General features: G+C 42.6%; 1 protein-coding gene across 1 annotated transcript in view; it reads right to left on the bottom strand.

Moving 5' to 3' along the window:
* Positions 1-6,237: 6,237 nt before the first annotated feature.
* The window catches only part of CWC15 (CWC15 spliceosome-associated protein), a 16,210-nt gene continuing 11,296 nt past the window's right edge, over positions 6,238-11,151 (bottom strand). Inside the window, exons 5-6 of the mRNA XM_010139175.1 lie at positions 7,464-7,582; positions 6,238-6,682 (exon numbers count right to left, since the gene is read on the bottom strand). Of these exons, the coding sequence (XP_010137477.1) occupies positions 6,553-6,682; positions 7,464-7,582 (249 nt within the window). The 3' untranslated portion in view covers positions 6,238-6,552. The remainder of the gene's footprint in view (positions 6,683-7,463; positions 7,583-11,151) is intronic.

The following is an 11,151-nucleotide window of genomic DNA, read 5'->3' as shown; positions in this document are numbered from 1 at the left end:
GATAAAGCTGCACCTCCTCCAGCAGAAACGGAGCTGGACAGAGCTGGGATGCCGGGACCCTGCTCCCCGCTCACATCCTGGGTTTGGAGGGGAAGGGTGTACGTGCCTGGGCCACTCCTGCAGTCACACAAACCACAGCAGAGCTGAAAACCGAACCCTGCTTTCCTCACATCTCAGAACAGGGCTGAAATCATTGCTTCACCCCTTAGCTTCACACCTGACTGCAGACATATGAAAGGTTCTGCAGCAAAAGTCCATCAAGGGGAATGAAAACCGGGCCACCATCCCGGTTAGTGGCTGGAGCCCTGGTTACCACTCCCTGCTCTAACACCCACATAACACCATCTTGCTTTCATTCTTTACTGGAACAAATGGCAAAAAGGGGTATTAGATAAAGAAGGACTTTAATTTGCCTTCTTTTTTTATTCTTTGGCTCTGGAATTTTCTAAAATGATTCCTTCTCTCACTGTCTGCATTGAAGGAGAGAACAGACGTTTTTAAAAATCCGGTGTTTGAAGAGCAGGCGTACATGAGAAGAGGAGGAGGGATAAAACAGCTATAGATTTCAACTTCTATGAATAATTTCTGAAGCTCTCAGAAAACACGATTTGTTGTTGTTACCATCAGCTTACCTGTGAACTGCAATCACACCTTGAAGTTTTAAACCAGAAAGACGATCCCGTGAAGTACCATCTTCTAAAATAAATCACAGTGTTCACCGTCTTTGCTGCGCTGCCCCGAACAAGCCATGCAGTAAGAAATGTGATGAATCCACACAGTGGCTGCGGCAGTAGGTTTTACAAGAGAGTCCTTTAAGAGGTGCAAGAGTCACTTCATCGCAAGAAAGAAACCCAACAGAGCCCCAACTCCTTCCACTCTTCTGTTTGGTGTTGACACCTCTGTTGCTGCCTGGCTTCAGAGCAGCCACCAGCTGCAGTAACTCTCCAGAGCAAAGGAGACCATCACACACTAAGCTTGAGCGCTGCTAAACAGCCCAGAGAAGTACCAGCCTTCGCCAACTAGGTCATGAATAAGGCTACACCAATGGTTTTGTTCCAGCCTACTGTCATCCTGGCCTCAAGGGAACCGTGACATTTTCATGACATGGTTTGTACCAGAAGGATAAATTGAGAAGGATATTCACAGAACTCTGAATCGCTCTGGTCTCTCCACAACAGCACACCTGGGGCTCCCACCTGGGAAGACAGGACATCAGGATGCACGCACACCAGAGGAAGGACTCCTGGGGGCTTCAGCCAGAACAGATTTTCTTTCAGAGAGTTTATCTATCCTGCCACAAGAAAATCCAAAAGTTTACTGCTAGGATTCATCCATGCACCCAAGCTGTGGTTCAGCACGTGATGCTTCTGCAGGGCGTACGGACCATCCACTCACCCCCCCAATCCCAGCAACTCGTGTGCGACTCCACAGGACAGGGATCGACCCCAGGGACCCCATTTGAAAGCCAGGAGCCTGCCTGGCTGATCTGTCCTCCACCTTTACCCAGCTCAAACTTACAACTTGTTCTCCCAGTGCAGGAAGAACAGACCTTTTCCTCTGGAGGAAGAGCAGCTGTTTGAAACCCTGTCCACCAGGAACTATTCCGTTAGAAGCTGGGCTATTGCTTTCCTTTTTAACCAGAACATTTCTAAGAAAATAGCTGGAAGGAGGGGCGGATCTGTAGGTAAGGCAGTGGGCAGGTACCGAGGGCAGAGGGACTCACCGCTCGGCTCCTAAATACAATTTTTTGTGGGTCCAAACAGTCTGTCTCCATCCCGTCCTTCACCCAAACTTCTGAGCTTTTAGGCTCCTCAGGACACACCCTGCTGTACAGGCTCCATCTCCGTAACTCCTGTCATAACAGATCCCTATGGTAATCATCTATACAATTCTAATACAACTTCAAAATCATCTTCCTCTCCTACCCAGACGCTACCGATTTCCACAGAGAGCAATGAGACTCCTCTGCTTCATTTTTCCACCTCCTGCACAGTGCCACTTCCCTCTACTTTAGAAGGTATTTCTCACACTTGGTGGCAAATTGGGATTTGGATTAGGAGACTGAATTAGCTCTAGATTACTCTTCCTTCTCATTAAAGCTGCACTAGGCACATCAGAATTCCAAGCGATTTTGTGAGGTGGTTTTTTTAAATCACGAAGCTGTGGTTTCCATCCTGAAAGGACAGAACTTTTTATAAGCTCAGTGACGCAAGGTCAGACGCAACACAAGGGAAAATACCCTGTATCACACAGACACTTTTATCACATCCCTTAGGTACATTCCAACTCTCCGAACTAAAGCAATTTAAAAACTAGACAGAGTCACTACTTCATTTCCAGTCCTATTTCCCTGCCAGTCACAGGTCACGGTCATCCTTCTTCAGTTACACCCCGTGATGCACCCACCCATCTCAAGAAAACAAAGTCAAGTCTGAAATTCAGAAAAGCTGATCTGTATGATTGCAGTCAAAGGAGGAAAGCAGCACCATGGTAGCATGTTGCATCCGTGATTGAACAACGAAGAATTCAGTGCTGCTTTTTAAAAATTTAATTAAAATGAGTGATTTGGACACCCATGAAGCATTATTATTCTTTCTGCTTATCCCCAATTCAAAAAGGCGGCTCAGAGGAGCCTTTCTGAGGAGACACGACTTTTCCGAAAGTGCCCATTAATGCTGTTTGAACCGTGTTTTGGGGCAATAAAGCGTGGCCATGGGGCTGCATTCACTTTATCGCTAAATATGACAGCACGTCAGTCTGCCTGGGAGGAAAGCGGCAACAAAACGCAGACTTTATTTCTTTGGGAAAAGCATCCCAAAACCTTTCTCCCCAATAAGCAAGGCGAAATTTGGCAGGAAGCTTTGTTCTTGACCAAGAACTAACAAAATTTCATTCTAGAAGTTGACAGGAGGTGGACAGAGGACTTCCACAGATAGACAGAAGCATGTTTTTTCCCTCCCCTGAAACTGTACTGCAGAGCATGAGGCACTGGGGGGGTGCGGGTGAGGGGGTGCAGGGAAATAAACACCGGAGAAGCCTCTACATGTGATTCTGACTTTCCTTAGAAGAGAATTCAGGCTTCAGGCTCCAACGAGCCATGACTGCAGATTTGGATAAAAACTCGAGCCTGAAGTGATTTCGGCGCATCAGCACATCCCTCCAAGGCTGGAATCCGACAGATCTTCCTTTGAAGTGAATGACTTCAAGGCAACATCCCCCACCCATGTGATGGCTTGACCCTGTGCTCAGATGTCCTCCAGCATGAAAGACTTTAAGGTATTTGTAGTTGTAGGAAGAAGCAGAGAGAAATTTCAGCAGCTCCGAGGGAACAGATCAGTTCATGGCTGAAAGGTGACACCAAGCTGTCACCACGGCAGGCACCAGCTGGGCTGCCCATGAGGCACTCAAAGGTAAACAGAGCAAGTACCAGATCACCTCTGCCCCAGGACTTTATTTCAAAAGAAATCCAAGTTAACAGAGGAACTGGAACCCAACAAAAAGGCTTTTTTTAACGATAAAAATCATCTCCTTCCAGGCATTCATAGGATGTCTACATGGTGCCTATGACTCTGAAATCCTGAAAAATGCAGGTAATAATTTTTCTGGTTGCAATATGAAGCCTTTAATAACCTTTAATTTTCAGCCATCTACCTGAGGAAGACAAATAGATGCTGAACATTTTAGAACCTTGTATATACACAGCAAAATTACCTCCAGTTGCAGGAGTATCACTGAACTTTATTCCTCACACTATTAATCCCTTTAGACTTATAAAACATATTCCAAGAAAAATTTTGAAAGACCATGTTATTTAAAAAAACCCTTGGAAGTTTAACTGTTAGTCCCTATGGAAAACAGACCCCGGTTTTCAGTTCTGATGCTACACTGAAGATAGCCAGAAACAAAGGGGAAACTTTATAAAGCCAGAGGCTTTGTTTCAAGCCACCAGTTAAGTGAAGTTCAGGTGTTGCTCAAAAAAACCACCCAGGATTAAACAATCCCAATTGCAAGGAACTGTAAAATGTTGCATTCCTTGGAGTGCTGAATGTTAATTTTCTCCCACTTCACCTCCTGGCAGAGCTGCCTTGCCAGCTCCACTGCCTTTGTTGAAAGTTACTTGTCATACTGAGCAGACGGTCCCAGAAAAAAAATAAAAAGCCTGTGGTGGGAGCAGAGGTGTAGATCATCTCAGTCTGGTTTTTTTAGAGAACTCACAGTCACACTGGAGTTTTACCACAACAAATGATCTGCTTGTCTCTTCCTAGATGAGTACAAGAAGCACAGTAGAAAATTAAGCATCATTACTGAAAGCAGGGGGCTCTTCCCTGAAAAAAGCAGAGTGCTCTAGTTTTCCAGTACTGGTGAGGAAAATTCAGTAATTAATGATGCAAAATCTACTAAGAGATACGGCTTGAGATTCCTTAATTATCACATTGTGTTTGTGTATCGAGGAGTCCTCAGGTTGTGGGCCAGTTTACACTGCAGGAGGCTACAATACAAAAGCACTGAGGGGGAAGGCCAGAGATAGGATCTGCAAATTCTGTGGCTGAGCTGAACAACAATGCCAACAAAAAACCTCCAATAAAGCTGCAGCCCAAAGCTATTCGGCCCCTGCAGCTCCTTCTCCAGAACCAGGGAGGGAGCGAGCTACTGGGAAAAATGACTGGGTACACCTATGTATTATACAAAAGTTTAAGAAAGGGATGTTCTTGCAGGCGTGGAGAACAACTGCCAGCACAGCTGAGGACATCTCAACCAACTCCCTCCATCTCACTCCTTAAAAGTGTTCTTTTCTCCAAGGAAAGAGTTACTTCAGGAACACAAAAGATGGTGTGATGCACTTATGACTTCCATGAAGGCGTTGAAGTGGCTTTTCAGCTGTGCCTCTCCCTCTTCAATAAAACTGTCGTTTGCTTGGCACAGTGATTGTATCTTGTAATACTGCGAGACCAATGTATTTTTTGCTGTTGCCATGACAACTATGCTGTTAGGTCAGACCTAAAGCAGCAGCTGGCTTCTCCACTACCAGACCTGGAGAAGTACAGCTCTTAACCTTTTTCCCCTCTAAATACGCTGCCTGTATACCAAGATATTAGTAGCTTTAATTTAAAGAGAGAACGACAAACCACACGCCTTTTTCTGCTTCCCAGGAATCACGGCTACCACGAGGCTGGTAGCTCGAGTAACACAAACACAGCTTCCTCCAGTAGCTGTAGGAGCTCACATGATTTCAAGCATGCTGAAAAATCTTGTTTCCAAGTAAAAACGGGTATTAGCTGCTGGCATTAGTACAGCACACATAGCTTAATGACAGGGTGGAAAACACAGCCAAAGCTAATGAAAGCTTTGACAGGATACTAGAGCTGTGCCCAACAAAAACCGAAAACATTGTCCTCTGTATTTACTCTCTTTTGAAAAGAAAATCTGATGTATTTTCAAATTAAGGGCTTGAAAATAATAGAACTACTACGGAATAGCGTCTGTGGGAACAGACTAGTCTGAGCATAACACAGGCAGGGAAAAGGGCGAGAACGTTACATAAACACACCCCAGTTCTGCCACTGCAGCCCTCCAGGCAGAGGTAACCACCACATTTTACATGTTACCTTCACACTGCCTGACCAAGATTTCAAATGCAACAGAGATGACAGAAGGGGGGTGGGTGGGGGAGAATCTCTTCACAACTAAGACTTTTTTTTCAGTCATTCACACTTTATACTGTCCTATGAAGTGTTAAAATGGACATTTAAGAAGTAAACCATGGTATCTTGAGGAGATTACTCATTTAATAGAGAGCACTCACTTGCAGCTTCCTGACAACGCTATCACTACTGAGCCACGCACACACAGGCTGAGCCTTGTGGCCATTTACCTGTGACCAAGGGACTGAGCACTGCAAGTGTTTATTAAGGAGAAAAAAAACAATCTGCGATTCCACACCCAGCATCACTCCAGAAGTGCTGAGCCAGGAAAGCCCAGGAAGCGGGACTGCTAAGAGCTTGGAGCTACCTCACCAAACCCTAACTTGACAGTTAAGAAGAAACTAAAAAAACCAGACTATTAACTAAGTTCCTAACTAGCTATTAAAAGGAATTAAGTCCAGCTTGCTTAAAGAACTTTAGCTCTTCTCAGTTCATGCTGCTTATCATAGTCAGCTATTCCCCACCTTTGATAATACTAACATTTATATGAGTTGCATAAATTACAAACCACCATCACTACCAATAGCGGTTGTTCTGGAAAGCAATTTAAACGACTGGAAGTATCTTCTGCAAACCAGCTGCTCTCTTCCACCACTTACAAGGTGGCCAGGAGAAGTAAATACACATGAACAGAAAAACATTCAGGAAACACAAACTGATTTAATGAAAACTGAAAGGGGAAACCTACTGCAGGAATAAAAACTCTGGATACACAGCAATTACTAATCATGAAGCTGTTGATGATCTTGGAAAAGCATTTGGGAATTCATCACCATGTATTCAGCCTTGAATTCTGAGGGACAGGAAGGGAACAACCAAGTCCTTCAGCACCACTGCACATAAAACTGTACTACTTGATATATTTTTCCATGAACTTCTTGTGAAATTCTGATCGCAGAGTATCATTCACGAATCTTTTGTCCTTTTTCGATTCGTCTATTCCCTTGGCACAATTCTTGAAGACAACATCATCATCCCATCTGAAAACAAAAGATTTTTAACTTCAGTAAGCTTGTAAGAATTAAGTGCAATTTACAAAAATATATAAATGAAGTTTGGCCCTCCCATTTAAAGGTACTAGGAACAACTAGTCATTAGGATTAGATTTTAATCTTTAAGACAAAAGGATCTGTTTTTCTAATCCAAGCCATCTCCTAGATGGAGATGAGCTAGAAGCAAGATGAGCACCAGTAGTTTAAAGGTTATTTTACCTTAACAGAAAATAATGACCATTTGAACAGAGAAAAAAACCCCCTTGAATCTAATGGCCCTAATTTTAATAAACACAACAGTAACCGGAGTATCTGCAAGAACTGTATTCAGAAAAGAACTGTTATTTGTTATTTTAGTTAAACTAAAAAAAAAAAAAACAAAAAACCAATGAAGAAAAACCCAGACCAGCTAGATTTTAAAGGGGAGCATAACATCAAATTTCTCGAGGAACTTTGGTCCTGTTACTTTTCCTATCATGAACAATGTCATACAACCACCATTCTCAATCTCCCTTTCCCTCTTTTTCTGAGCACAAAGCAGCAGGATCATCTCCTCAGAGAAAAGCATGAGGCCATCGCTACATGCATCAGTATCCCAATTCTGCATCACACTGCTTGTGACAACATCTGAGGAAGGAAATAAAACCCACTGGCAGTGATGACATTTGGTTCAGATGACATTGTCATCACCGGCAGTGATGACATTTTCAGACTCTGTGTAACAAGCGGGAGCAAGAGGGTGGGTATCACAGCACAGACTGCACAGTACCTCCTCTTCACTTTGAAGTTTGCTTGAGGCTGTGCTGGGCCAGTAAGGCTCAGCAGTGGGTTACCACTCAGAATGTTCTCCATCCGAATTCTTTCTTCTTCGGCCTTCTGCTCTTGTTCCTGAGAACCAGAAATTAATACATTACTTTTCTGGGTCATTTTTCTCATCTAGCTGGTAGAAATAAACATTATTTAGCTGTGAACAGCCACACGGATAAAACAGTCATTCCTAGCTCAGACTTTTCAGCGTTTGAGACATATGTGAATAGAATAAGGATAGAAGCAGAGATACTCTAAAGAGCTTAACGTTGCTAATAAACTGTCAGTCCAGCGACACTCATATCTGCTCTGCTTCCATCAAATATTCAGTTAAGTTCTAGCTTTACCGTTTACATATTTATTATATTAAAAACTCTATACAGATTAAAGGACATTTTTATCCTCAGAGAGAGAATACATTATACAACATTCGTTAGGTGGAAGAAACCTTACAGCATGTTGAAACTTCTTTATCATCTTCAGCAGTGTACTGAAGACCAGCACCTACAGCTTCCCTAGGGACCAATTAAAGAGAATACTGAGAAATGTAAGGTGAAATGGAGCCATGGATGTCGTAAGACTATAGAGTTCCAGTATGAAGGATCAGAAAAATATTTCTTCTCCTTGTCCTATCAAAAGCACGTAACTCAGAAGCCTAAGTGAAGCACTGCACTAGTAGACTTCAGCGCCCATGCTTCCAAGCTGTATTCTTTAGTGACTTAAAAGGTTCATAGACTTCAAATGAATAAGCAATATTAATTTTACACCAACATATTTTCAACAACCTTTCAAATGCATTACAAGAATTGCTCTCTGATGAAAGTACCAGAAGGAAAAAAAAATTCTCTAATGTTGGTGACTAACTGGGTCTCCCCCTCCCTGTATGTTGAAGGATGGTCTAAACATATTCTAGTTTAAAAATGCACTCAAGTCTCCTTAGCACTGCAAAAGATTCAAATCATGGCTTTAAAAAAATCATATAAACTAAAGACAGAGAGTTCATAAGGCTTTTCTTCTTCCAAGCTGCAGAAAAGTCACAGCTGAGAACTGCCATGGGATCCAAGAGGAAATGCTTTTTCTCAATGATAGCATTTACAAGGTTTAAGTGCTCATCTTGCACACTGATGCTCGCCTGAGTTCTCTAGCTTCAGACATTTAATCACAAGCAACACACTAGTAAAACTAGCTACAATTTGCAGTGTTTTTCAGATGGACCGATCAGGTGTGTGGAATATTCTATGGAACACTCCAGCCCTCTTAAGACCAATGCCAACTTAACATACATGCAAATACCAGACAATGCAGGATCACTGGCAAAGTTTTTTTACCTTTCAAAATCTACTTGAGCTTTAGTTATGAAAAACATCTCCATTACACTGCTCCTATGAAGAAAATTTAGAACCAGATGCAATTAACTGCCAGTGGGATGGGAAAAGCTCCTCAAAAGGACATATTGATCAAAAGCACACAGAGCTGCAGGACAAGCCCTGTACTGCCCTGATCAAAACAGGTGTGTAGGCAAAACTTGCCCTCACTGCTGTATCCGTGGAGCTTTAAACACAAACTGCAGCAGATAAAAGTTATTAACACAAATAAACTCGAGTTTTGCATTTTCAAACATAGCTCCAAATGCAACATTTGCATTCCAACTTCAGTTGTTATCACCACGCCAGTAAATAAGGAAACAGACAGTGCAAGAATTTTCTATGGAACAGCAATTACCCCGCATCAGAAATACAAATTCAAATTATCCCTTTCTTTCCTCTGTGGATTACAGACAGTGAATGTATGCAGCTTCCTCTGCACACTAGGCCAACCTCTGGTTTACCATCTTCTTTCCCTGTAACACGGAGAAGCCAGCAGCAGTGAAATCTGCTGTCTGTGTCAGTGCTCCCACCAGCAGTGAAGCAGCCCCTGGACTGCTGCACAGCACATGCATGCAAAGCACGGGAGACACATTTTTTGAGACCACAAAAACTCCAGGACAGGTACAAGAAAAAAAAAAAAAAAAAAAAATCAGCCTTGTTTTTTCAGGTACCTCCTAAGAGGTGATCAGATTCTGTTTAAGACCATTAGGCAAATTTACAACAGGATGCAAGCATGAGAAGTGTCCTTTGACTGTCCAAAATGAGGTGGGCTCTGCATCATTAAACTTAATCTCTGACGCTCCATTAAAGGTGAGACTTTGAAACAACTAGTCCGGGACAAATCTTAAAAGCAAGTAAGAACGGAATGCTACAAACCAAAAATTCACACTGGACTATGCTCAGGAGAAGGCAGCACTAATAAGAGCATTGCAAGGAACTAATACTCCCCTGCTGAAAAATGTCTCTGTAGAGAGACCTTCTTCCAAGTGCTGTATGTGCAGACAGACACAGCAGCTCCCCATTTCAGAGCTGAACTCCAAGAAACTCTTCTCCAGGTGGCACGCAGAGCGTGGCACAGTCTTGCCCTTAAATTTTTAAGACATTAACCTTGGCCATGATCCAAGCACTGAACCTGCGCATCATGCACCACTTTATCTGGGGCACACAGAACTGGCTCATACTGGTTTTTTATGACGCATGAAAACGCATCCACACGCCACTGACAAATACAGAACTACAATGCGTTCCACACAGTGTTTCTTTGATGGTCAAAGGTCCACTGGAGTCAGTCAGCATCTTTTGGAGGGAAATTACAGTTCTTCCCTCCCTTCCCCCATTTCAGATTTAACCTCAACAGTTCCTACAGAAGTGATGGTGATGGTTCCAGTGTTCTCCACCACACATGAAGAGAAGTGAAAAGCATTCAGTCATTTGAATTGCAAACATTCAGAATCACTAGACAAAGATAAAGCAAATATTAAGAATCATTAAAAATATGCATGCAGTACCCTAGTGTTCTTATTACACATAGATGCACACTTAATTTTTCTATAGATAGATTTTTAAAAGGCACGTTGGGCATCATCCTAACTTATCTGCTTTACAAAACCCATGTAATAATCTTCAGCCTCAGCCGACAGAGTTTGCTTTCTGATAACGAGAAAAAGCATTATCAGACTGAAGTGATAAAATCTGGTGCTAGGAAAAAAAAGAAAATAAAAATCGAAATAACACTTTTAAGAAGTGTTACACTACAAGCAGTAGTACAAGACGAAGTAGGATTTAGCTCCAGATTAAGACACCTACAGCTAGACATCTGCTTGAGCTCACATCTCAGCAGAGATCTAGAGAATGCAGCGTGGAGTGAAGACAGCTCTTCTGCTAACGCTAAATTACACACACAGGAGACCAACCACGCTCCCGGCTCTACGGACTGCATCACCATGGAAGCTGATTACGTAACTTCAGCTAGAAATGCCAAGTTGTGGGGGTCAACGTACAACGGAATTCTGTCAAAAACTGCTAATTGCTATCAAAAACCTACACTGGCTCTAGTCAAGTACAACTCCAGAGAACTGGAGGACAGCAAAAACTGCACCATAAGGTGGTAGGGGCAATCTTGGGAAATTCAAATGATTACATTTTACTTTCGCACCTATTAAATTACTAAACACAATTATGAACAGAACGTTAACAAAAGTTGACAAATGTGTTTTATAGTGACAACAGTTACAGAAAACATCCATGAATCTTACTTTCAAACACCGATTTTCCATATTCCTG

This window comes from Buceros rhinoceros, unplaced genomic scaffold, assembly GCF_000710305.1.
Source record: "Buceros rhinoceros silvestris isolate BGI_N320 unplaced genomic scaffold, ASM71030v1 scaffold37416, whole genome shotgun sequence".
In the NCBI taxonomy this organism is placed as follows: Eukaryota; Metazoa; Chordata; class Aves; order Bucerotiformes; family Bucerotidae; genus Buceros; species Buceros rhinoceros.
Note: the sequence above shows the minus strand (reverse complement) of the source record. Positions and strands in the feature narration are given on the sequence as shown.